Genomic DNA, 27602 nt, shown 5'->3' with positions numbered 1-27602 from the left:
ATGATGATAATGAGGATGATAATGATGTTGTGACGATGATCATGGTGATGAAAATGAGGATGATGATGATGATGAAAGGATGATAATGATGTGATGATGATAATGAGGATAATGATAATGATGTTGTGGTGAAGATAATGATGATGATGATGATGATGACGATGACAATAGTGATGTTTTGATGGTGGTGATAGTGAGGATGATGATGATAATGATGTTGTGATGATGATGATGATGATGATTATAATGATAATGATGGTGTGATGATGATAATGATGTGACGATGATCATGGTGATGATAATGAGGATGATGATCGTGATGTGATGATGATGATGGTGATGATGATAATGAAGATGATTATCCTCCATCCTACTTCATCAATCCTACTGCCTCCATCTTACTTCCTCCATCCTGCTCCCTCCATCCTACTTCCTCCATCCCTCTCCCTCCATCCTACTTCCTCCATCCTACACCCTCCATCATATTTCCTCCATCCTACTTCCTCCATCCTACTCCCTCCATCCTACTTTCTTCATCCTGCTCCCTCCATCCTACTTCCTCCATCCTGCTCCCTCCATCCTGCTCCCTCCATCCTACTTCCTCCATCCTACTCCCTCCATCCTACTTCCTCCATCCTACTTCATCCATCCTGCTCCCTCCATCCTACTTCCTCCATCCTGCTCCCTCCATCCTACTTCCTCCATCCTACTTCCTCCATCCCTCTTCCTCCATCCTACTCCCTCCATCCTACGTCCTCCATCATATTTCCTCCATCCTACTTCCTCCATCCTGCTCCCTCCATCTTACTTCCTCCATCCTGCTCCCTCCATCCTACTTCCTCCTTCCCTCTCCCTCCATCCTACTTCCTCCATCCTACACCCTCCATCATATTTCCTCCATCCTACTTCCTCCATCCTACTCCCTCCATCCTACTTTCTTCATCCTGCTCCCTCCATCCTACTTCCTCCATCCTGCTCCCTCCATCCTGCTCCCTCCATCCTACTTCCTCCATCCTACTCCCTCCATCCTACTTCCTCCATCCTACTTCATCCATCCTGCTCCCTCCATCCTACTTCCTCCATCCTGCTCCCTCCATCCTACTTCCTCCATCCTACTCCCTCCATCCTACTTCCTCCATCCCTCTTCCTCCATCCTACTCCCTCCATCCTACGTCCTCCATCATATTTCCTCCATCCTACTTCCTCCATCCTGCTCCCTCCATCCTACTTCCTCCATCCCTCTCCTCCATCCTACTTCCTCCATCCTACTCCCTCCATCCTACTTCCTCCATCTCTATTCCTCCATCCTACTCCCTCCATCCTACGTCCTCCATCCTTCTTCATCCATCCTGCTCCCTCCATCCTACTTCCTCCATCCTACTGCCCCCATCTTACTTCCTCCATCCTGCTCCCTCCATCCTACTTCCTCGTCCCTCTCCCTCCATCCTATTTCCTCCATCCTACTCCCTCCATCTTACTTCCTCCATCCTACTCCCTCCATCCTACTTCCTCCATCCCTCTTCCTCCATCCTACTCCCTCCATCTTACTTCCTCCATCCTACTTCCTCCATCCTACTTCATTTATCCTTCTCCCTCCATCCTACTTCCTCCATCCTACTTCATCCATCCTGCTCCTTCCACCCTATTTCATCCACCCATCTCAATCCATCCTACTTCCTCCATCCTACTTCATCCATCCTGCTCCCTCCACCCTATTTCATCCATTCTACTTCCTCCATCCCTCTCCCTCAATCCTACTTCCTCCATCCTACTGCCTCCATCCTACTTTTCCATCCTGCTCCCTCCATCCTACTTCCTCCATCCCACTTCCTCCATCCTACTCCCTCCATCCTACTTCCTCCATCCTACTTCCTCCATCCTACTCCCTCCATCCTACTTCCTCCATCCTGCTCCCTCCATCCTACTTCCACCATCCCTCCCCCTCAATCCTACTCCCTCCATCTTACTTCCTCCATCCTACTTCCTCCATCCTACTTCATCTATCCTTCTCCCTCCGTCCTACTTCCTCCATCCTGCTCCCTCCATCCTGCTCATTCCATCCTACTTCATCCATCCTACTCCCTCCATCCTACTTCCTCCATCCCTCTCCTCCATCCTACTCCCTCCATCCTACTTCCTCCATCCCACTTCCTCCATCTTACTTCCTCCATCCTGCTCCCTCCATCCTGCTCATTCCATCCTACTTCATCCATCCTGCTCCCTCCATCCTACTTCCTCCATCCCTCTCCTCCATCCTACTTCCTCCATCCTACTCCCTCCATCCTATTTCCTCCATCCCTCTCCCTCCATCCTACTTCCTCCATCTTACTTCCTCCATCTTACTTCCTACATCCTACTTCCTCCATCCTACTTCCTCCATCCTACTTCCTCCATCCCTCTTCCTCCATCCTGCTCCGTCCATCCTGCTCCCTCCATCCTGCTCCCTCCATCCTACTTCCTCCATCCTGCTCCCTCCATCCTACTTCCTCCATCCTTCTCCCTCCATCCTACTTCCTCTTTCCTACTTCCTCCATCCTACTCCCTCCATCCTACTTCCTCCATCCCTCTTCCTCCATCCTACTCCCTCCATCCTATTTCCTCCATCCTACTTCATCCATCCTGCTCCCTCCATCCTACTCCCTCCATCCTGCTCCCTCCATCCTACTTCCTCCATCCTCCTCCCTCCATCCTGCTCCCTCCATCTTACTTCCTCCATCCTACTCCCTCCATCTTACTTCCTCCATCCTACTTCCTCCATCCTACTTCATCTATCCTTCTCCCTCCATCCTGCTTCCTCCATCCTACTTCATCCATCCTGCTCCTTCCACCCTATTTCATCCACCCATCTCAATCCATCATACTTCCTCCATCCTACTTCATCCATCCTGCTCCCTCCACCCTATTTCATCCATCCTACTTCCTCCATCCCTCTCCCTCAATCCTACTTCCTCCATCCTACTGCCTCCATCCTTCTTTTCCATCCTGCTCCCTCCATCCTACTTCCTCCATCCCACTTCCTCCATCCTACTCCCTCCATCCTACTTCCTCCATCCCACTTCCTCCATCCTACTCCCTCCATCTTACTCCCTCCATCCTACTTCCTCCATCCTACTTCATCTATCCTTCTCCCTCCGTCCTACTTCCTCCATCCTGCTCCTTCCACCCTATTTCATCCACCCATCTCAATCCATCCTACTGCCTCCATCCTACTTTTCCATCCTGCTCCCTCCATCCTACTCCCTCCATCCTACTTCCTCCATCCCACTTCCTCCATCTTACTTCCTCCATCCTGCTCCCTCCATCCTGCTCATTCCATCCTACTTCATCCATCCTGCTCCCTCCATCCTACTTCCTCCATCCCTCTCCTCCATCCTACTTCCTCCATCCTACTCCCTCCATCCTATTTCCTCCATCCCTCTCCCTCCATCCTACTTCCTCCATCTTACTTCCTCCATCTTACTTCCTACATCCTACTTCCTCCATCCTACTTCCTCCATCCTACTTCCTCCATCCCTCTTCCTCCATCCTGCTCCGTCCATCCTGCTCCCTCCATCCTGCTCCCTCCATCCTACTTCCTCCATCCTGCTCCCTCCATCCTACTTCCTCCATCCTTCTCCCTCCATCCTACTTCCTCTTTCCTACTTCCTCCATCCTACTCCCTCCATCCTACTTCCTCCATCCCTCTTCCTCCATCCTACTCCCTCCATCCTATTTCCTCCATCCTACTTCATCCATCCTGCTCCCTCCATCCTACTCCCTCCATCCTGCTCCCTCCATCCTGCTCCCTCCATCTTACTTCCTCCATCCTACTCCCTCCATCTTACTTCCTCCATCCTACTTCCTCCATCCTACTTCATCTATCCTTCTCCCTCCATCCTGCTTCCTCCATCCTACTTCATCCATCCTGCTCCTTCCACCCTATTTCATCCACCCATCTCAATCCATCATACTTCCTCCATCCTACTTCATCCATCCTGCTCCCTCCACCCTATTTCATCCATCCTACTTCCTCCATCCCTCTCCCTCAATCCTACTTCCTCCATCCTACTACCTCCATCCTTCTTTTCCATCCTGCTCCCTCCATCCTACTTCCTCCATCCCACTTCCTCCATCCTACTCCCTCCATCCTACTTCCTCCATCCCACTTCCTCCATCCTACTCCCTCCATCTTACTCCCTCCATCCTACTTCCTCCATCCTACTTCATCTATCCTTCTCCCTCCGTCCTACTTCCTCCATCCTGCTCCTTCCACCCTATTTCATCCACCCATCTCAATCCATCCTACTTCCTCCATCCTACTGCCTCCATCCTACTTTTCCATCCTGCTCCCTCCATCCTACTTCCTCCATCCCACTTCCTCCATCCTACTCCCTCCATCCTACTTCCTCCATCCTACTTCCTCCATCCTACTCCCTCCATCCTACTTCCTCCATCCTGCTCCATCCATCCTACTTCCACCATCCCTCTCCCTCAATCCTACTTCCTTCATCCTACTGCCTCCATCCTACTCCCTCCATCCTACTTTCTTCATCCTGCTCCCTCCATCCTGCTCCCTCCATCCTCCTTCCTCCATCCTGCTCCCTCCATCCTGCTCCCTCCATCCTACTACCTCCATCCTTCTCCCTCCATCCTACTTCCTCTTTCCTACTTCCTCCATCCTACTTCCTCCATCCTACTCCCTCCATCCTACTTCCTCCATCCCTCTTCCTCCATCCTACTCCCTCCATCCTATTTCCTCCATCCTACTTCATCCATCCTGCTCCCTCCATCCTACTCCCTCCATCCTGCTCCCTCCATCCTACTTCCTCCATCCTCCTCCCTCCATCCTGCTCCCTCCATCTTACTTCCTCCATCCTACTCCCTCCATCTTACTTCCTCCATCCTACTTCCTCCATCCTACTTCATCTATCCTTCTCCCTCCATCCTGCTTCCTCCATCCTACTTCATCCATCCTGCTCCTTCCACCCTATTTCATCCACCCATCTCAATCCATCATACTTCCTCCATCCTACTTCATCCATCCTGCTCCCTCCACCCTATTTCATCCATCCTACTTCCTCCATCCCTCTCCCTCAATCCTACTTCCTCCATCCTACTGCCTCCATCCTTCTTTTCCATCCTGCTCCCTCCATCCTACTTCCTCCATCCCACTTCCTCCATCCTACTCCCTCCATCCTACTTCCTCCATCCCACTTCCTCCATCCTACTCCCTCCATCTTACTCCCTCCATCCTACTTCCTCCATCCTACTTCATCTATCCTTCTCCCTCCGTCCTACTTCCTCCATCCTGCTCCTTCCACCCTATTTCATCCACCCATCTCAATCCATCCTACTTCCTCCATCCTACTGCCTCCATCCTACTTTTCCATCCGGCTCCCTCCATCCTACTTCCTCCATCCCACTTCCTCCATCCTACTCCCTCCATCCTACTTCCTCCATCCTACTTCCTCCATCCTACTCCCTCCATCCTACTTCCTCCATCCTGCTCCCTCCATCCTACTTCCACCATCCCTCTCACTCAATCCTACTTCCTCCATCCTACTGCCTCCATCCTGCTTCCTCCATGCTACTTCCTCCATCCTGCTCCCTCCCTCCTACTTCCTCCATCCTACTTCCTCCATCCTACTCCCTCCATCCTACTTCCTTCATCCTGCTCCCTCCATCCTGCTCCCTCCATCCAACTCCCTCCATCCTACTTCCTCCATCCCTCTCCTCCATCCTACTCCCTCCATCCTACTTCTTCCATCCTACTTCCTCCATCTTACTTCCTCCATCCTCCTCCCTCCATCCTGCTCTTTCCATCCTACTTCATCCATCCTGCTCCCTCCATCCTACTTCCTCCATCCCTCTCCTCCATCCTACTTCCTCCATCCTACTCCCTCCATCCTACTTCCTCCATCCCTCTCCCTCCATCTTACTTCCTCCATCCTCCTCCCTCCATCCTGCTCTTTCCATCCTACTTCATCCATCCTGCTCCCTCCATCCTACTTCCTCCATCCCTCTCCTCCATCCTACTCCCTCTATCCTGCTCCCTCCATCCTACTTCCTCCATCCTTCTCCCTCCATCCTGCTCCCTCCATCATACTTCCTCCATCCTACTTCGTCCATCATACTTGCTCCATCCTACTCCCTCCATCCTGCTCCCTCCATCCTATTTCCTCCATCCTACTTCATCCATCCTGCTTCCTCCATCCTACTCCCTCCATCCTGCTCCCTCCATCCTTCTTCCTCCATCCTGCTCCCTCCATCCTGCTCCCTCCATCCTACTTCCTCCATCCTTCTCCCTCCATCCTACTTCCTCTTTCCTACTTCCTCCGTCCTACTCCCTCCATCCTGCTTCATCCATCCTACTCCCTCCATCCTACTTTCTCCATGCTTCTCCCTCCATCCTGCTCCCTCCATCCTACTTCCTCCATCCTACTTCATCCATCATACTTCCTCCATCCTACTTCCTCCATCCTACTTCATCCATCCTACCTCCTCCATCCTACTCCCTCCATTCTACTTCCTCCATCCTACTCCCTCCATCCTACTTCCTCCATCCTACTTCATCCATCCTACCTCCTCCATCCTACTCCCTCCATCCTGCTCGCTCCATCCTACTTCCTACATCCTACTCCCTCCATCCTGCTCCCTCCATCATACTTCCTCCATCCTACTTCATCCATCCTACTTCCTCCATCCCTCTCCTCCATCCTCCATCCTACTTCCTCCATCCTACTCCCTCCATCCTACTTCCTCCATCCCTCTCCTCCATCCTACTCCCTCCATCCTACTTCCTCCATCTTACTTCCTCCATCCTGCTCCCTCCATCCTGCTCTGTCCATCCTACTTCATCCATCCTGCTCCCTCCAACCTACTTCCTCCATCTTACTTCCTCCATCCCTCTTCCTCCATCCTGCTCCGTCCATCCTGCTCCCTCCATCCTACTTCCTCTTTCCTATTTCCTCCATCCTACTTCATCCATTCTGCTCCCTCCATCCTACTTCCTCCATCCCTCTTCCTCCATCCTACTTCCTCCATCCCTCTTCCTCCATCCTGCTCCCTCCATCCTATTTCCTCCATCCTACTTCATCCATCCGACTCCCTCCATCCTACTCCCTCCATCCTGCTCCCTCCATCCTGCTCCCTCCATCCTTCTCCCTCCATCCTACTTCCTCCATCCTACTTCATCCATCCTACTCCCTCCATCCTACTTTCTCCATCCTACTTCATCCATCCTACTCCCTCTTTCCTACTTCCTCCATCCTACTCCCTCCATCCTACTCCCTCCATCCTACTTCCTCCATCCTACTTCATCCATCCTACTCCCTCCATCCTACTTCCTCCATCCTTCTCCCTCCATCCTACTCCCTCTTTCCTACTTCCTCCATCCTACTCCCTCCATCCTACTTTCTCCATCCTTCTCCCTCTATCCTGCTCCCTCCATCCTACTTCCTCCATCCTTCTCCCTCCATCCTGCTCCCTCCATCATACTTCCTCCATCCTACTTCGTCCATCATACTTGCTCCATCCTACTTCCTCCATCCTGCTCCCTCCATCCTATTTCCTCCATCCTACTTCATCCATCCTGCTTACTCCATCCTACTCCCTCCATCCTGCTCCCTCCATCCTTCTTCCTCCATCCTGCTCCCTCCATCCTGCTCCCTCCATCCTACTTCCTCCATCCTTCTCCCTCCATCCTACTTCCTCTTTCCTACTTCCTCCGTCCTACTCCCTCCATCCTACTTCATCCATCCTACTCCCTCCATCCTACTTTCTCCATGCTTCTCCCTCCATCCTGCTCCCTCCATCCTTCTTCCTCCATCCTACTTCCTCCATCCTACTTCCTCCATCCTACTTCATCCATCATACTTCCTCCATCCTACTTCCTCCATCCTACTTCATCCATCCTACCTCCTCCATCCTACTCCCTCCATTCTACTTCCTCCATCCTACTCCCTCCATCCTACTTCCTCCATCCTACTTCATCCATCCTACCTCCTCCATCCTACTCCCTCCATCCTACTCCCTCCATCCTGCTCGCTCCATCCTACTTCCTACATCCTACTCCCTCCATCCTGCTCCCTCCATCATACTTCCTCCATCCTACTTCATCCATCCTACTTCCTCCATCCCTCTCCTCCATCCTACTCCCTCCATCCTACTTCTTCCATCCTACTTCCTCCATCTTACTTCCTCCATCCTGCTCCCTCCATCCTGCTCTGTCCATCCTACTTCATCCATCCTGCTCCCTCCATCCTACTTCCTCCATCCCTCTCCTCCATCCTACTTCCTCCATCCTACTCCCTCCATCCTATTTCCTCCATCCCTCTCCCTCCATCCTACTTCCTCCATCTTACTTCCTCCATCTTACTTCCTACATCCTACTTCCTCCATCCTACTTCCTCCATCCCTCTTCCTCCATCCTGCTCCGTCCATCCTGCTCCCTCCATCCTGCTCCCTCCATCCTACTTCCTCCATCCTGCTCCCTCCATCCTGCTCCCTCCATCCTACTTCCTCTTTCCTACTTCCTCCATCCTACTTCCTCCATCCTACTCCCTCCATCCCTCTTCCTCATCCTACTCCCTCCATCCTATTTCCTCCATCCTACTTCATCCATCCTGCTCCCTCCATCCTACTCCCCTCATCCTGCTCCCTCCATCCTACTTCCTCCATCCTGCTACCTCCATCCTGCTCCCTCCATCCTACTTCCTCCATCCTTCTCCCTCCATCCTACTTCCTCTTTCCTACTTCCTCCATCCTACTTCCTCCATCCTACTCCCTCCATCCTACTTCCTCCATCCTACTTCATCCATCCTACTCCCTCCATCCTACTTTCTCCATCCTTCTCCCTCCATCCTGCTCCCTCCATCCTACTGCCTCCATCCTACTTTTCCATCCTGCTCCCTCATCCTACTTCCTCCATCCTACTTCCTCCATCCTACTCCCTCCATCCTACTTCCTCCATCCTACTTCCTCCATCCTACTTCCTCCATCCTGCTCCCTCCATCCTACTTCCACCATCCCTCTCCCTCAATCCTACTTCCTTCATCCTACTGCCTCCATGCTACTTCCTCCATCCTACTCCCTCCATCCTACTCCCTCCATCCTACTTCCTCCATCTTACTTCCTCCATCCTTCTCCCTCCATCTTACTTCCTCCATCCTACTCCCTCCATCCTACTTCCTCCATCCCTCTTCCTCCATCCTGCTCCCTCCATCCTACTTCCTCCATCCTACTTCATCCATCCTGCTCCTTCCACCCTATTTCATCCATCCTTCTCCCTCCATCCTACTTCCTCTATCCTGCTCCCTTTATCCTGCTCCCTCCATCCTACTTCCTCCATCCTACTTCATCCATCCTGCTCCCTCCACCCTATTTCATCCATCCTACTTCCTCCATCCCTCTCCCTCAATCCTACTTCCGCCATCCTACTGCCTCCATCCTACTTCCTCCATCCTGCTCCCTCCATCCTACTTCCTCCATCCTACTTCCTCCATCCTACTCCCTCCATCCAACTTCCTCCATCCTACTTCCTCCAACCTGCTCCCTCCATCCTACTTCCTCCATCCCTCTCCCTCAATCCTACTTCCTTCATCCTACTGCCTCCATCCTACTCCCTCCATCCTACTTTCTTCATCCTGCTCCCTCCATCTGCTCCCTCCATCCTACTTCCTCCATCCCTCTCCTCCATCCTACTCCCTCCATCCTACTCCCTCCATCCTACTCCCTCCATCCTACTTCCTCCATCCCTCTCCTCCATCCTACTCCCTCCATCCTACTTCCTCCATCCTACTTCCTCCATCTTACTTCCTCCATCCTGCTCCCTCCATCCTACTTCCTCCATCCCTCTCCTCCATCCTACTTCCTCCATCCTACTCCCTCCATCCTACTTCCTCCATCCCTCTCCCTCCATCCTACTTCCTCCATCTTACTTCCTCCATCCCTCTTCCTCCATCCTGTTCCGTCCATCCTGCTCCCTCCATCCTACTTCCTCCATCCTGCTCCCTCCATCCTACTTCCTCCATCCTTCTCCCTCCATCCTACTTCCTCTTTCCTATTTTCTCCATCCTACTTCATCCATTCTGCTCCCTCCATCCTACTTCCTCCATCCCTCTTCCTCCATCCTACTTCCTCCATCCTACTCCCTCCATCCTACTTCCTCCATCCCTCTTCCTCCATCCTACTCCCTCCATCCTATTTCCTCCATCCTACTTCATCCATCCTGCTCCCTCCATCCTACTCCCTCCATCCTGCTCCCTCCATCCTGCTCCCCCCATCCTACTTCCTCCATCCTACTTCATCCATCCTGCTCCCTCCACCCTATTTCATCCATCCTACTTCCTCCATCCCTCTCCCTCAATCCTACTTCCGCCATCCTACTGCCTCCATCCTACTTCCTCCATCCTGCTCCCTCCATCCTACTTCCTCCATCCTACTCCCTCCATCCAACTTCCTCCATCCTACTTCCTCCAACCTGCTCCCTCCATCCTACTTCCTCCATCCCTCTCCCTCAATCCTACTTCCTTCATCCTACTTTCTTCATCCTGCTCCCTCCATCTGCTCCCTCCATCCTACTTCCTCCATCCCTCTCCCTCCATCCTACTCCCTCCATCCTACTTTCTTCATCCTGCTCCCTCCATCTGCTCCCTCCATCCTACTTCCTCCATCCCTCTCCTCCATCCTACTCCCTCCATCCTACTCCCTCCATCCTACTTCCTCCATCCCTCTCCTCCATCCTACTCCCTCCATCCTACTTCCTCCATCCTACTTCCTCCATCTTACTTCCTCCATCCTGCTCCCTCCATCCTACTTCCTCCATCCCTCTCCTCCATCCTACTTCCTCCATCCTACTCCCTCCATCCTACTTCCTCCATCCCTCTCCCTCCATCCTACTTCCTCCATCTTACTTCCTCCATCCCTCTTCCTCCATCCTGTTCCGTCCATCCTGCTCCCTCCATCCTACTTCCTCCATCCTGCTCCCTCCATCCTACTTCCTCCATCCTTCTCCCTCCATCCTACTTCCTCTTTCCTATTTTCTCCATCCTACTTCATCCATTCTGCTCCCTCCATCCTACTTCCTCATCCCTCTTCCTCCATCCTACTTCCTCCATCCTACTCCCTCCATCCTACTTCCTCCATCCCTCTTCCTCCATCCTACTCCCTCCATCCTATTTCCTCCATCCTACTTCATCCATCCTGCTCCCTCCATCCTACTCCCTCCATCCTGCTCCCTCCATCCTGCTCCCCCCATCCTTCTTCCTCCATCCTTCTCCCTCCATCCTACTTCCTCTTTCCTACTTCCTCCATCCTACTTCCTCCATCCTACTCCCTCCATCCTACTTCCTCCATCCTACTTCATCTATCCTACTCCCTCCATCCTACTTTCTCCATCCTTCTCCCTCCATCCTGCTCCCTCCATCCTACTTCCTCCATCCTACTCCCTCCATCCTGCTCCCTCCATCCTACTTCCTCCATCATACTTGCTCCATCCTACTTGCTCCATCCTACTCCCTCCATCATACTTCCTCCATCCCTCTCCCTCAATCCTACTCCCTCCATCCTGCTCCCTCCATCCTTCTTCCTCCATCCTGCTCCCTCCATCCTGCTCCCTCCATCCTACTTCCTCCATCCTTCTCCCTCCACCCTACTTCCTCTTTCCTACTTCCTCCATCCTACTTCCTCCATCCTGCTCCCTCCATCCTACTTCCTCCATCCCTCTCCTCCATCCTACTTCCTCCATCCTACTCCCTCCATCCTACTTCCTCCATCCTGCTCCCTCCATCCTTCTTCCTCCATCCTACTTCCTCCATCCTTCTCCCTCCACCCTACTTCCTCTTTCCTACTTCCTCCATCCTACTTCCTCCATCCTACTCCCTCCATCCTACTTCCTCCATCCTGCTTCATCCATCCTACTCCCTCCATCCTACTTTCTCCATGCTTCTCCCTCCATCCTGCTCCCTCCATCCTACTTCCTCCATCCTACTCCCTCCATCATACTTCCTCCATCCTACTTCCTCCATCATACTTGCTCCATCCTACTTGCTCCATCCTACTCCCTCCATCATACTTCCTCCATCCCTCTCCCTCAATCCTACTTCCTTCATCCTACTGCCTCCATCCTACTCCCTCCATCCTACTTTCTTCATCCTGCTCCCTCCATCTGCTCCCTCCATCCTACTCCGTCCATCCTACTTCCTCCATCCCTCTCCTCCATCCTCCATCCTGCTCCCTCCATCCTGCTCCCTCCATCCTACTTCCTCCATCCTTCTCCCTCCACCCTACTTCCTCTTTCCTACTTCCTCCATCCTACTTCCTCCATCCTACTCCCTCCATCCTACTTCCTCCATCCTGCTACATCCATCCTACTCCCTCCATCCTACTTTCTCCATGCTTCTCCCTCCATCCTGCTCCCTCCATCCTACTTCCTCCATCCTACTCCCTCCATCATACTTCCTCCATCCTACTTCCTCCATCATACTTGCTCCATCCTACTTCCTCCATCCTACTCCCTCCATCATACTTCCTCCATCCTACTCCCTCCATCATACTTCCTCCATCCCTCTCCCTCAATCCTACTTCCTTCATCCTACTGCCTCCATCCTACTCCCTCCATCCTACTTTCTTCATCCTGCTCCCTCCATCTGCTCCCTCCATCCTACTCCCTCCATCCTACTTCCTCCATCCCTCTCCTCCATCCTCCATCCTACTTCCTCCATCCTACTCCCTCCATCCTACTTCCTCCATCCCTCTCCTCCATCCTACTCCCTCCATCCTACTTCCTCCATCTTACTTCCTCCATCCTGCTCCCTCCATCCTGCTCTGTCCATCCTACTTCATCCATCCTGCTCCCTCCAACCTACTTCCTCCATCTTACTTCCTCCATCCCTCTTCCTCCATCCTGCTCCGTCCATCCTGCTCCCTCCATCCTACTTCCTCTTTCCTATTTCCTCCATCCTACTTCATCCATTCTGCTCCCTCCATCCTACTTCCTCCATCCTACTTCATCCATCCTACTTCCTCCATCCCTCTTCCTCCATCCTACTCCCTCCATCCTATTTCCTCCATCCTACTTCATCCATCCGACTCCCTCCATCCTACTCCCTCCATCCTGCTCCCTCCATCCTGCTCCCTCCATCCCTCTTCCTCCATCCTACTTTCTCCATCCTTCTCCCTCCATCCTGCTCCCTCCATCCTACTTCCTCCATCCTTCTCCCTCCATCCTACTCCCTCTTTCCTACTTCCTCCATCCTACTCCCTCCATCCTACTCCCTCCATCCTACTTCCTCCATCCTTCTCCCTCCATCCTACTCCCTCTTTCCTGCTCCCTCCATCCTTCTTCCTCCATCCTGCTCCCTCCATCCTGCTCCCTCCATCCTACTTCCTCCATCCTTCTCCCTCCACCCTACTTCCTCTTTCCTACTTCCTCCATCCTACTTCCTCCATCCTGCTCCCTCCATCCTACTTCCTCCATCCCTCTCCTCCATCCTACTTCCTCCATCCTACTCCCTCCATCCTACTTCCTCCATCCTGCTCCCTCCATCCTTCTTCCTCCATCCTACTTCCTCCATCCTTCTCCCTCCACCCTACTTCCTCTTTCCTACTTCCTCCATCCTACTTCCTCCATCCTACTCCCTCCATCCTACTTCCTCCATCCTGCTTCATCCATCCTACTCCCTCCATCCTACTTTCTCCATGCTTCTCCCTCCATCCTGCTCCCTCCATCCTTCTTCCTCCATCCTACTCCCTCCATCATACTTCCTCCATCCTACTTCCTCCATCATACTTGCTCCATCCTACTTCCTCCATCCTACTCCCTCCATCATACTTCCTCCATCCCTCTCCCTCAATCCTACTTCCTTCATCCTACTGCCTCCATCCTACTCCCTCCATCATACTTCCTCCATCCTACTCCCTCCATCATACTTCCTCCATCCCTCTCCCTCAATCCTACTTCCTTCATCCTACTGCCTCCATCCTACTCCCTCCATCCTACTTTCTTCATCCTGCTCCCTCCATCTGCTCCCTCCATCCTACTCCCTCCATCCTACTTCCTCCATCCCTCTCCTCCATCCTCCATCCTACTTCCTCCATCCTACTCCCTCCATCCTACTTCCTCCATCCCTCTCCTCCATCCTACTCCCTCCATCCTACTTCCTCCATCTTACTTCCTCCATCCTGCTCCCTCCATCCTGCTCTGTCCATCCTACTTCATCCATCCTGCTCCCTCCAACCTACTTCCTCCATCTTACTTCCTCCATCCCTCTTCCTCCATCCTGCTCCGTCCATCCTGCTCCCTCCATCCTACTTCCTCTTTCCTATTTCCTCCATCCTACTTCATCCATTCTGCTCCCTCCATCCTACTTCCTCCATCCCTCTTCCTCCATCCTACTTCCTCCATCCCTCTTCCTCCATCCTACTCCCTCCATCCTATTTCCTCCATCCTACTTCATCCATCCGACTCCCTCCATCCTACTCCCTCCATCCTGCTCCCTCCATCCTGCTCCCTCCATCCTTCTCCCTCCATCCTACTTCCTCCATCCTACTTCATCCATCCTATTCCCTCCATCCTACTTTCTCCATCCTACTTCATCCATCCTACTCCCTCCATCCTACTTTCTCCATCCTTCTCCCTCCATCCTGCTCCCTCCATCCTACTTCCTCCATCCTTCTCCCTCCATCCTACTCCCTCTTTCCTACTTCCTCCATCCTACTCCCTCCATCCTACTCCCTCCATCCTACTTCATCCATCCTACTCCCTCCATCCTACTTCCTCCATCCTTCTCCCTCCATCCTACTCCCTCTTTCCTACTTCCTCCATCCTACTCCCTCCATCCTACTCCCTCCATCCTACTTTCTCCATCCTTCTCCCTCTATCCTGCTCCCTCCATCCTACTTCCTCCATCCTTCTCCCTCCATCCTGCTCCCTCCATCATACTTCCTCCATCCTACTTCGTCCATCATACTTGCTCCATCCTACTCCCTCCATCCTGCTCCCTCCATCCTATTTCCTCCATCCTACTTCATCCATCCTGCTTCCTCCATCCTACTCCCTCCATCCTGCTCCCTCCATCCTTCTTCCTCCATCCTGCTCCCTCCATCCTTCTCCCTCCATCCTACTTCCTCCATCCTACTTCCTCTTTCCTACTTCCTCCGTCCTACTTCCTCCATCCTACTCCCTCCATCCTACTTCATCCATCCTACTCCCTCCATCCTACTTTCTCCATGCTTCTCCCTCCATCCTACTCCCTCCATCCTGCTCCCTCCATCCTTCTTCCTCCATCCTACTTCCTCCATCCTACTTCCTCCATCCTACTTCATCCATCATACTTCCTCCATCCTACTCCCTCCATTCTACTTCCTCCATCCTACTCCCTCCATCCTACTTCCTCCATCCTACTTCATCCATCCTACCTCCTCCATCCTACTCCCTCCATCCTACTCCCTCCATCCTGCTCGCTCCATCCTACTTCCTACATCCTACTCCCTCCATCCTGCTCCCTCCATCATACTTCCTCCATCCTACTTCATCCATCATACTTCCTCCGTCCTTCTCCCTCCATCCTACTTCATCCATCCTACTCCCTCCATCTTGCTCCCTCCATCCTACTTCCTCCATCCTACTCCCTCCATCATACTTCCTCCATCCTACTTCATCCATCATACTTCCTTCATCCTTCTCCCTCCATCCTACTTCCTCCATCCTACTCCCTCCATCCTGCTCCCTCCATCATACTTCCTCCATCCTACTTCATCCATCATACTTCCTCCATCCTACTTCATCCATCCTACTCCCTCCATCCTGCTCCCTCCATCCTACTTCATCCATCCTACTCCATCCATCCTGCTCCCTCCATCCTGCTCCCTCCATTCTACTTCCTCCATCCTGCTCCCTCCATCCTACTTCCTCCATCCTACTCCATCCATCGTGCTCCCTCCATCCTGCTCCCTCCATCCTACTTCCTCCATCCTACTTCATCCATCCTACTTCATCCATCCTACTCCCTCCATCCTACTTCATCCACCCTACTCCATCCATCCTGCTCCCTCCATCCTGCTCCCTCCATTCTACTTCCTCCATCCTGCTCCCTCCATCCTACTTCCTCCATCCTACTCCATCCATCGTGCTCCCTCCATCCTGCTCCCTCCATCCTACTTCCTCCATCCTACTTCATCCATCCTACTCCCTCCATCCTACTTCATCCACCCTACTCCCTCCATCCTGCTCCCTCCATCCTACTTCATCCATCCTACTCCATCCATCCTGCTCCCTCCATCCTGCTCCCTCCATTCTACTTCCTCCATCCTGCTCCCTCCATCCTACTTCCTCCATCCTACTCCATCCATCGTGCTCCCTCCATCCTTCTCCCTCCATCCTACTTCCTCCATCCTACTTCATCCATCTTACTTCATCCATCCTACTCCCTCCATCCCACTTCATCCACCCTACTTCATCCATCTTGCCCCCTCCATCCTACTTCCTCCATCCTACTTCATCCATCATACTTCCTCCATCCTTCTCCCTCCATCCTACTTCCTCCATCCTACTCCCTCCATCATACTTCCTCCATCCTACTTCATCCATCATACTCCCTCCATCCTACTTCCTCCATCCTACTCCATCCATCGTGCTCCCTCCATCCTGCTCCCTCCATCCTACTTCCTCCATCCTACTTCATCCATCATACTCCCTCCATCCTACTTCCTCCATCCTACTCCATCCATCGTGCTCCCTCCATCTTGCCCCCTCCATCCTACTTCCTCCATCCTACTTCATCCATCATACTTCCTCCATCCTTCTCCCTCCATCCTACTTCCTCCATCCTACTTCATCCATCTTACTTCATCCATCCTACTCCCTCCATCCCACTTCATCCACCCTACTTCATCCATCTTGCCCCCTCCATCCTACTTCCTCCATCCTACTTCATCCATCATACTTCCTCCATCCTTCTCCCTCCATCCTACTTCCTCCATCCTACTCCCTCCATCATACTTCCTCCATCCTACTTCATCCATCATACTTCCTCCATCCTACTTCATCCATCCTACTCCATCCATCGTGCTCCCTCCATCCTGCTCCCTCCATCCTACTTCATCCATCCTACTTCATCCATCCTACTCCCTCCATCCCACTTCCTCCATCCTACTCCCTCCATCATACTTCCTCCATCCTACTTCATCCATCATACTCCCTCCATCCTACTTCCTCCATCCTACTCCATCCATCGTGCTCCCTCCATCCTGCTCCCTCCATCCTACTTCCTCCATCCTACTTCATCCATCATACTCCCTCCATCCTACTTCCTCCATCCTACTCCATCCATCGTGCTCCCTCCATCTTGCCCCCTCCATCCTACTTCCTCCATCCTACTTCATCCATCATACTTCCTCCATCCTTCTCCCTCCATCCTACTTCCTCCATCCTACTTCATCCATCTTACTTCATCCATCCTACTCCCTCCATCCCACTTCATCCACCCTACTTCATCCATCTTGCCCCCTCCATCCTACTTCCTCCATCCTACTTCATCCATCATACTTCCTCCATCCTTCTCCCTCCATCCTACTTCCTCCATCCTACTCCCTCCATCATACTTCCTCCATCCTACTTCATCCATCATACTTCCTCCATCCTACTTCATCCATCCTACTCCATCCATCGTGCTCCCTCCATCCTGCTCCCTCCATTCTACTTCCTCCATCCTACTTCATCCATCCTACTCCCTCCATCCCACTTCATCCACCCTACTTCATCCATCTTGCCCCCTCCATCCTACTTCCTCCATCCTACTTCATCCATCATACTTCCTCCATCCTTCTCCCTCCATCCTACTTCCTCCATCCTACTCCCTCCATCCTACTTCCTCCATCCTACTTCATCCATCATACTCCCTCCATCCTACTTCCTCCATCCTACTCCATCCATCGTGCTCCCTCCATCCTGCTCCCTCCATCCTACTTCCTCCATCCTACTTCATCCATCCTACTTCATCCATCCTTCTCCCTCCATCCTACTTCATCCACCCTACTTCATCCATCCTGCTCCCTCCACCCTACTTCATCCACCCTACTTCATCCATCATACTTCCTCCATCCTACTTCATCCATCCTGCTCCCTCCATCCTACTTCCTCCATCCTACTCCATCCATCCTACTTCCTCCATCCTACTTCATCCATCATACTTCCTCCATCCTACTTCATCCATCCTACTCCATCCATCCTACTTCCTCCATCCTACTTCCTCCATCCTACTCCATCCATCCTACTTCATCCATCCTACTTCATCCATCATACTTCCTCCATCCTACTCCCTCCACCCTACTTCATCCATCCTGCTCCCTCCATCCTGCTCCCTCCATCCTACTTCCTCCATCCTACTTCATCCATCCTACTTCATCCATCCTACTCCATCCATCATACTTCCTCCATCCTACTTCATCCATCCTACTCCATCCATCCTACTTCCTCCATCCTACTTCCTCCATCCTACTCCATCCATCCTACTTCATCCATCCTACTTCATCCATCATACTTCCTCCATCCTACTCCCTCCACCCTACTTCATCCATCCTGCTCCCTCCATCCTGCTCCCTCCATCCTACTTCCTCCATCCTACTTCATCCATCCTACTTCATCCATCCTACTCCATCCATCGTGCTCCCTCCATCCTACTTCCTCCATCCTACTTCATCCATCCTACTCCATCCATCGTGCTCCCTCCATCCTGCTCCCTCCATCCTACTTCCTCCATCCTACTTCATCCATCCTACTCCATCCATCGTGCTCCCTCCATCCTGCTCCCTCCATCCTACTTCCTCCATCCTACTTCATCCATCCTACTCCCTCCATCCCACTTCATCCACCCTACTTCATCCATCTTGCCCCCTCCATCCTACTTCCTCCATCCTACTTCATCCATCATACTTCCTCCATCCTTCTCCCTCCATCCTACTTCCTCCATCCTACTCCCTCCATCCTACTTCCTCCATCCTACTTCATCCATCATACTCCCTCCATCCTACTTCCTCCATCCTACTCCATCCATCGTGCTCCCTCCATCCTGCTCCCTCCATCCTACTTCCTCCATCCTACTTCATCCATCCTACTTCATCCATCCTTCTCCCTCCATCCTACTTCATCCACCCTACTTCATCCATCCTGCTCCCTCCACCCTACTTCATCCACCCTACTTCATCCATCATACTTCCTCCATCCTACTTCATCCATCCTGCTCCCTCCATCCTACTTCCTCCATCCTACTCCATCCATCCTACTTCCTCCATCCTACTTCATCCATCATACTTCCTCCATCCTACTTCATCCATCCTACTCCATCCATCCTACTTCCTCCATCCTACTTCCTCCATCCTACTCCATCCATCCTACTTCATCCATCCTACTTCATCCATCATACTTCCTCCATCCTACTCCCTCCACCCTACTTCATCCATCCTGCTCCCTCCATCCTGCTCCCTCCATCCTACTTCCTCCATCCTACTTCATCCATCCTACTTCATCCATCCTACTCCATCCATCGTGCTCCCTCCATCCTACTTCCTCCATCCTACTTCATCCATCCTACTCCATCCATCGTGCTCCCTCCATCCTGCTCCCTCCATCCTACTTCCTCCATCCTACTTCATCCATCCTACTCCATCCATCGTGCTCCCTCCATCCTGCTCCCTCCATCCTACTTCCTCCATCCTACTTCATCCATCCTACTCCATCCATCCTGCTCCCTCCATCCTACCTCCTCCATCCTACTCCATCCATCGTGCTCCCTCCATCCTACTTCCTCCATCCTACTTCATCCATCCTACTCCATCCATCCTGCTCCCTCCATCCTACCTCCTCCATCCTACTCCATCCATCGTGCTCCCTCCATCCTACTTCATCCATCATACTTCCTCCATCCTTCTCCCTCCATCCTGCTCCCTCCATCCTACTTCATCCATCATACTTCATCCACCCTACTTCGTCCATCCTACTCCCTCCATCCTACTTCCTCCATCCTACTCCATCCATCGTGCTCCCTCCATCCTGCTCCCTCCACCCTACTTCATCCACCCTACTTCATCCATCCTACTCCCTCCATCCTGCTCCCTCCATTCTACTTCGTCCATCCTACTCCCTCCATCCTACTTCCTCCATCCTACTCCATCCATCGTGCTCCCTCCATCCTGCTCCCTCCACCCTACTTCATCCATCCTACTCCCTCCATCCTGCTCCCTCCATTCTACTTCGTCCATCCTACTCCCTCCATCCTGCTCCCTCCATCCTACTTCCTCCATCCTACTCCCTCCATCCTACTTCCTCCATCCTACTCCATCCATCGTGCTCCCTCCATCCTGCTCCCTCCATCCTACTTCATCCATCATACTTCCTCCATCCTTCTCCCTCCATCCTGCTCCCTCCATCCTACTTCATCCATCATACTTCCTCCATCCTACTTCCTCCATCCTACTCCCTCCATCCAGCTCCCTCCATCCCTCTCTCTTCATCCTTCTCCTGGTATCTGATTGGTTGGAAAAGCCTCATCAGATTTTTCTTTTTATTGGTTTCTGTGCAGATGTGTTACTTTAACTGGGTGTTTTCTCGTTCTCTCTCCTGTGTCCAGTGTGAATTGTGGAAAGTTTGTATTTGCTGACAGAGAAACTCTGAGCAGGTAATGAAGAGCTGCTTCAGCTTCTTCTTCCTCAGTGCTGACGCTTCGCCTGTCCTCTGCTTCCGTCTCTCACTAAAGCATGCAGAGTCTCTCACCAGTCATATGAGAAGATCAGGTCAACATCTGGAGATGTTCTCCCAGCTGTCCCCTTGCTTCTTTTTTAGCTTATTTACCAACACTTCAAGCTTGAAGCCATTTTTTCTCTAAAACATCCTTTAGAAACAGAATCTTGTATCCCAGTCAGCATGCAGACATGAGGTCTCTTAGCAACATGGTAGTGATGGTGATGAAGATGTGATAGATAATGGTGTTATCATGGATCATTGTGGATTTACCATCTGAGTCTCCAGACACAATCCAGAGGTCTATGGGTGGTGTTCCTCAGACCAGCTTAGGCTCTCCTTCCCAGATTTTCCTGTCAGAACTTGGAGCATAGAAGCCACTCACCAGTCTGCATCCCTACTTCTTTGGATATGTGGTTGTAAGAGACGGATGCAGCGATGTGCTCTGCCTGTTGCTGCTGGGCTGAAAGGTTCTGAACTTTCCACCATCAGCTTCAGGCCCTGAACAGCTGCAGGCCATTCCTGACAGGCTGAAGAGCTTTTCAGTGGAAATGAATGATGGAGATAAATGAGCTGCTGTCAGAACAAACTGCTGCTGTCTCTGATCTTCTCATGTGACTGTAAGCCAGCAGAAAAGTCCAAGCTCAGTAGGAAACAAGCTCTTCTACCTGTCACTACCTGTCAGCATGTCCCTGCCACAAAGCTTCAATCCACAGCTTCCTTCTTCTCCGTCTGCTCCTTCTCACTTCTTCCCTTGCCTGAGTGTACGAGTCCAGCGCTAAAACAGAAAAGATATTTACATTGTTTAATGGATTTATCATCACTTGTCCTTCAAAACGTCCACTTTGGAAAGTAAATGCTGCTGTCTTACCTGAAGAAGTGGAATCCCATGTCAGCTCCTGGTGGTGCCCTGCAGCATCCAGCGCTTGGTCTGATGCTGATGTTCTGCCACAAGCAGATAATGTTTGATAATTCTATCGCATTATCAAACAAGAAAAACATTCGGAGAGCACAAACCTCCGCCAAGGTCTTTAAACAGTTCCTGGATCTAAACGGTGATCCGGATCACCACCAAAACTCAACCAGTTCTTCCTTTTCATGTTTCCAACAAGTCCTGAAATGTCCTGAAAATCCGTCCAGAACTTTGGGAGCTATGTTGAACACAAACAGACAAACGGCAGTTAAAAAGAAAAAACCTCCATGGCGGAGGTAAGGAATAAATACATGTTTGTTCCTTTCCTCTGAATGAAACATCCTGAAGTGGAACCAGTAAGCTGCCACTGGTCCCACAACGTCACTGTCACGTCAAATTCAGCGTGAAACTGGAGAGCTGATGGGCTGACAGATGCTGGTGATGACTACTGGGAAGAAACCATCAGCATCCTTCTCATTGTCACAAGATGAATCCAGGAAAGTGCTGGCAAACAGAAATCAGCGAATCAGAGCTGAGCTTTCCTCAGACAGCAGACATGTCAGGACATAAGACCAAACACTGACACTGGTTCTCAGCTCTGCTTCTGTGACACCACACTGGTCGGCTGGGAGCACACTGCATGTCCAGACCTTCAAGCTTGAAAACTCACTGAAGCAGAAGAATAAATACGATATTTGTGAGTTTCGACAAACAACAACAGTGTTTCTCGTAGAGCAGCTTTAGCAGGTAACAGCGTGGCGTTGCTTTGGGTTTTCTCCTTGCTGTGGAGAAGTTGCCACGGCTTTTCCAAGCCTTGCTCTGTCATTTTCTATTCTAACTCATTTTAAGAAAGCATGTTCCGCACCGCGCCCTCTTTACTAGAAATAAACTGGTCACATGACTCCCGACGTCACGTCCGGGGACGCGTGAATGCAGAAAAAGGGTTTCATAACACTTCTACAGTATATTCCTTTTTCAAAACATCTGAAGAACCAGCTCAGGAGAGCGTTGACACTTTTTAGTGATCGTTAAGAGCTTCAAAATGTAATAATGTATTTTTTTTTATTGCGATATTCCAGATATAATACAGTGTAAATCCAGCGAGTGTGATGTGTCAACAGACGTCCGCTCCCCCTGCAGGGGAGGCGGGTCCATGATCCTGGTCCCGTGGTGAAAGAAAGACCTGCTGTGGAGTGATCCTCTGCTGCTTCACAGACGTTAACACCGGTGTAGATTGATTCCTGTCAGGTGCTCAGAGGTCCACATGGACCGGTTTCATTTCACTGTAAAAACCAGGTCAGGATTTAAAGCTGCAACCTCTCAGGACCTCTCAGAACCTCTCAGAACCTCTCAGGTCCTCTCAGAACCTCTCAGGACCTCTCAGGTCCTCTCAGAACCTCTCAGGTCCTCTCAGAACCTCTCAGGACCTCTCAGAACCTCTCAGGTCCTCTCAGAACCTCTCAGGTCCTCTCAGAACCTCTCAGGACCTCTCAGGTCCTCTCAGAACCTCTCAGGTCCTCTCAGAACCTCTCAGGACCTCTCAGGACCTCTCAGAACCTCTCAGAACCTCTCAGAACCTCTCAGGACCTCTCAGGACCTCTCAGAACCTCTCAGGACCTCTCAGAACCTCTCAGGTCCTCTCAGAACCTCTCAGGTCCTCTCAGAACCTCTCAGGACCTCTCAGAACCTCTCAGGTCCTCTCAGAACCTCTCAGAACCTCTCAGGACCTCTCAGAACCTCTCAGAACCTCTCAGAACCTCTCAGGTCCTCTCAGAACCTCTCAGGACCTCTCAGAACCTCTCAGGACCTCTCAGAACCTCTCAGGTCCTCTCAGAACCTCTCAGGTCGTCTCAGAACCTCTCAGGACCTCTCAGAACCTCTCAGAACCTCTCAGGACCTCTCAGAACCTCTCAGGTCCTCTCAGAACCTCTCAGGACCTCTCAGAACCTCTCAGAACCTCTCAGGACCTCTCAGAACCTCTCAGGTCCTCTCAGAACCTCTCAGGACCTCTCAGAACCTCTCAGGACCTCTCAGGACCTCTCAGAACCTCTCAGAACCTCTCAGGACCTCTCAGAACCTCTCAGAACCTCTCAGGACCTCTTAGGACCTCTCAGGTCCTCTCAGAACCTCTCAGAACCTCTCAGGACTTTGCGTCGGCTTGTTGGAGCATGGAGGCAGACATCGGCCTTCATCCGTCAGACAGGGGGTGTATCCTCCTTCAGGAGGTGTCCTTGTGAAGAGGAGGAGGTGCCTCCTCCCTTCGTCATGTAAAACCTCTCAGCAGTTTCTTCAAACTGGATGTTTCACCCCTTGGACATCCTCCCAGTTCAGCCCAGTAAGCAGCAGGTTGAACCGACAGAATGGGAACCCTGGTTTGCTTCCCGTCTGCTTGCTGGGGTGGACTAAAGAAGTGAACTCTGGTCCTCTTTAAAACCGAGTGTGTCGGTCGGCTTGCTCTGGTTCTGGTCCGGTGTGGATGGAGAACCCTCCCGTTCTTTCTGACATTTGGAGGTAGAACGGTATAAGAGGAGAGTTCTCTTCCTCGTGCAGAATGGAAAGGGTTCTAGCATGTAGCTGTTAGGTCTGGAGGGAAAGAAAAATGCAGATTTTTCTGTTTTCTCTGATTTCACTCACACTAAACTGATGTCTGATGGTTTGAGCCCGGGTTTCTGCAGACCATGTGTCAAAGTGTCCTGAAACAAGACGCTAAACCCAGCGTGTCTCTGATGTCCTGTTTGATGTGGGCGATAAAGAAAAGCATTATTGTGCTTCTGTGCTGGCAGAAAGACACTTTCTCCTACTAAACTGGTGTAAACTGGCCTTCATGGGTATAGTACTGGTCTTCATAAGGTACAAACTAGCAGGATATGAATGACTAACCACTGCAGAGGGGGGAATAGCCGAACCATTGGCAGATCTTTGGGTTTGAGGTCCAAAGTGGTCCAATGTGAGGACACTATGTGGTTTTTCTCAACTCAGTTGAACAGCAGTACCGATGATGATGATTATCTCTGATCAGAAGCTCTGATGATGTCATGTCTGGTTCTGTGTGTACAGGCCGCCAAAGTCTTCATCAGAACAGGGGAGCAGTGCTGACAAGAAGGAACGTCCCACCAGCATCATGAGTGAGGCCTCAAACTACACCGGCGGCTCAGATTACAGCACCTTCCCTGGCAGCCCGACCACCGCCGTCACTACTGCCACCTCCACCTCCTCCACAAGGGTCAGTCTGCTTGATTCATTTTGGAAAAAGTAAAGTAATCCTAGGAGCGAGTAGTGTAATCCAAGGTATAAGTAATGTAATACTGGGAATCCTCCATCATCTTCATCAGCTTGTGCAGCATTCTTCTTTGGACAATCAGCTCCAGCGGCTCCAGAGTTACTCCAAGCACAGAAGCAGCTTTCTGGATCAGTTTGTTGATTCTCTTCAAGTCTCTGGTTCTGATGCTACTACCCCAGCAGATGCTGCAAAGCTGACTGCACTCTCCACAACAGACTTATAGAAGATATGCAACATCTTGGTGCAGACGTTAAACCATCTCAGCTTCCTTAAGAAGTACAGTCTGCTCTGACCTTTCTTGTAGATGTAGTCAGTGTTGCATTTCCAGTCCAGTTTGTTGTCCAGCTGAACTCCAAGATACTTGTATTCCTCCACCACCTCCACCTCCTCTCCCAGGATGGAAACAGTGCTTTGTTTATTCTTCTTCCTCCTGAAGTCAACAATCATCTCTTTTGTTTTGCTGCTATTTAACCCCTTAACAGTCACCCCCCAAAATGCCAAATACGCCTGAAAAAGACAAACCCGAATTAAATTAGATGCTGTTCTTGAACCCTTCGGAGTCCATTCAAAAGCATGGTCTCTTTATAAAGATAACACTTGTCAGTTCAAGACCCCTCCACTGGGGTAAACCACTGTGGCTGTTTTCTTTCAGCGACAATCATCTATATGTTGCAGCATTTCCTTTACTTTTGTACACAGTGCTAAGTTGTATCATATGTTTTAACCAGGAACACCAGAACACACGAGGGCACTTATCCACTACAGAGCAGAAAAAGAGAAGTTTATTGTTTACGTTCCTGTTCTTGTACTAATTTCTGTTAAAAAGCCTCTATTAAGTTGTAATTACATAAAGAAGTTACACGTTCAATTCCCATGTTGTGAATACAATGTTTGCAAAACAACATTCAAGACACTAGTTCCCATTAATGCAGTATACACAGAATTTATTTTTTAAATACAATTACTACTACAGTCTGTATTTATAGCTACATTAAAAAAAAAAAAAAATCAAGCTATGCATATGTATCTCATAGACAACTTGTATCTGACCCTTGTAATGGAACGCATTGGGCTGATGAAAACAAACAATTTCTACTTTTGATACAGAACATTCATAAAAGAGGTGTGGTTGGAAGGAAAGGTGACTGGCCAACAAGCAGAGAAAAAAATGGGAGATATACCGATTGCCCAGACAACAGAAAATAGCGCAGCTGACGACATCTTGGAAAACAATCACTCGTCCCCTCTGTTTGCGTAGCAGCTAGACTGCCGCAGCTTGATGACGTCGTCACAGTGGAGTGGTGTCCCATTTCTTAGGGGAACATTTTCACCACTTGACATTTACCCCTCCACTGGGGGGCCGAGGGATAGGGGAAGGGTTAGGGGTAGGGCTAGGACTAGGGCTAGGACTAGGGCTAGGGCTAGGACTAGGGCTAGGACTAGGACTAGGATTAGGGGTAGGGCTAGGACTAGGACTAGGATTAGAGGTAGGGCTAGGACTAGGGCTAGGGGTAGGGGAAGGGCTAGGACAAGGGGTAGGGCAAGGGGTAGGGGTAGGGCTAGGGCTAGGACTAGGGGTAAGATGAGCATATCCAGCTCTGAGCGCATCATCAGGACCAGTCAGGCAGAACCAGACAGGATGTGCTTCAGCTGGAGGAACCTTCAGCAGAGCGTAAAATATGTTTCTGAGTGCTAACAGTGACAAAACCGTTAAACTAAAACAACGTTAAAGAAAATGAGTTACACGTTCAATTCCCATGTTGTGAATACAATGTTTGCAAAACAACATTCAAGACAGTAGTTCCCATTAATGCAGTATACACAGAATTTATTTTTTAAATACATTTTCACCACTTGACATTTACCCCTCCACTGGGGGGCCGAGGGATAGGGGAAGGGTTAGGGGTAGGGCTAGGACTAGGGCTAGGACTAGGACTAGGGGTAGGGCTAGGACTAGGGGTAGGACTAGGACTAGGGGTAGGGCTAGGACTAGGGGTAGAACTAGAACTAGGTGTAGGGGTAGGGCTGGGACTAGGACTAGGACTAGGACTAGGGGTAGGGCTAGGACTAGGACTAGGGGTAGGGCTAGGACTAGGGGTAGGGCTAGGGCTAGGACTAGAGGTAGGACTAGGACTAGGGGTAGGGCTAGGACTAGGGGTAGGGCTAGGACTAGGGGTAGGACTAGGACTAGGGGTAGGGCTAGGACTAGGACTGGGGTAGGACTAGGACTAGGGGTAGGGCTAGGGCTAGGACTAGAGGTAGGACTAGGACTAGGGGTAGGGCTAGGACTAGGACTGGGGTAGGACTAGGACTAGGGGTAGGGCTAGGGCTAGGACTAGAGGTAGGACTAGGACTAGGGGTAGGGCTAGGACTAGGGGTAGGACTAGGACTAGGGGTAGGACTAGGACTAGGACTAGGGGTAGGGCTAGGACTAGGACTGGGGTAGGACTAGGACTAGGGGTAGGGCTAGGGCTAGGACTAGAGGTAGGACTAGGACTAGGGGTAGGGCTAGGACTAGGGGTAGGACTAGGACTAGGGGTAGGACTAGGACTAGGACTAGGGGTAGGACTAGGACTAGGGGTAGGACTAGGACTAGGGGTAGGACTAGGACTAGGACTAGGGGTAGGACTAGGACTAGGGGTAGGACTAGGACTAGGGGTAGGACTAGGACTAGGACTAGGGGTAGGGCTAGGACT

The 27602-nt window shown here is 51.2% G+C and overlaps 1 protein-coding gene across 1 annotated transcript in view; it reads left to right on the top strand.

Moving 5' to 3' along the window:
* Nucleotides 1-27602, top strand: part of LOC306773315 (pleckstrin homology domain-containing family A member 5-like) — a gene marked incomplete at its 3' end in the record, with an annotated part of 258991 nt that overhangs the window by 120244 nt on the left and 111145 nt on the right. The window contains exon 5 of the mRNA XM_079263105.1: nucleotides 24684-24849. Coding sequence (XP_079119231.1) covers nucleotides 24684-24849 — 166 coding nt within the window. The remainder of the gene's footprint in view (nucleotides 1-24683; nucleotides 24850-27602) is intronic.

The sequence above is a fragment of the Telmatherina bonti genome, assembly GCF_933228915.1.
Source record: "Telmatherina bonti genome assembly, chromosome: 23".
Classification (NCBI taxonomy): Eukaryota; Metazoa; Chordata; class Actinopteri; order Atheriniformes; family Telmatherinidae; genus Telmatherina; species Telmatherina bonti.
The sequence above is the reverse complement of the archived record's forward strand: the minus strand, read 5'-3'. Positions and strand labels throughout refer to the sequence as shown.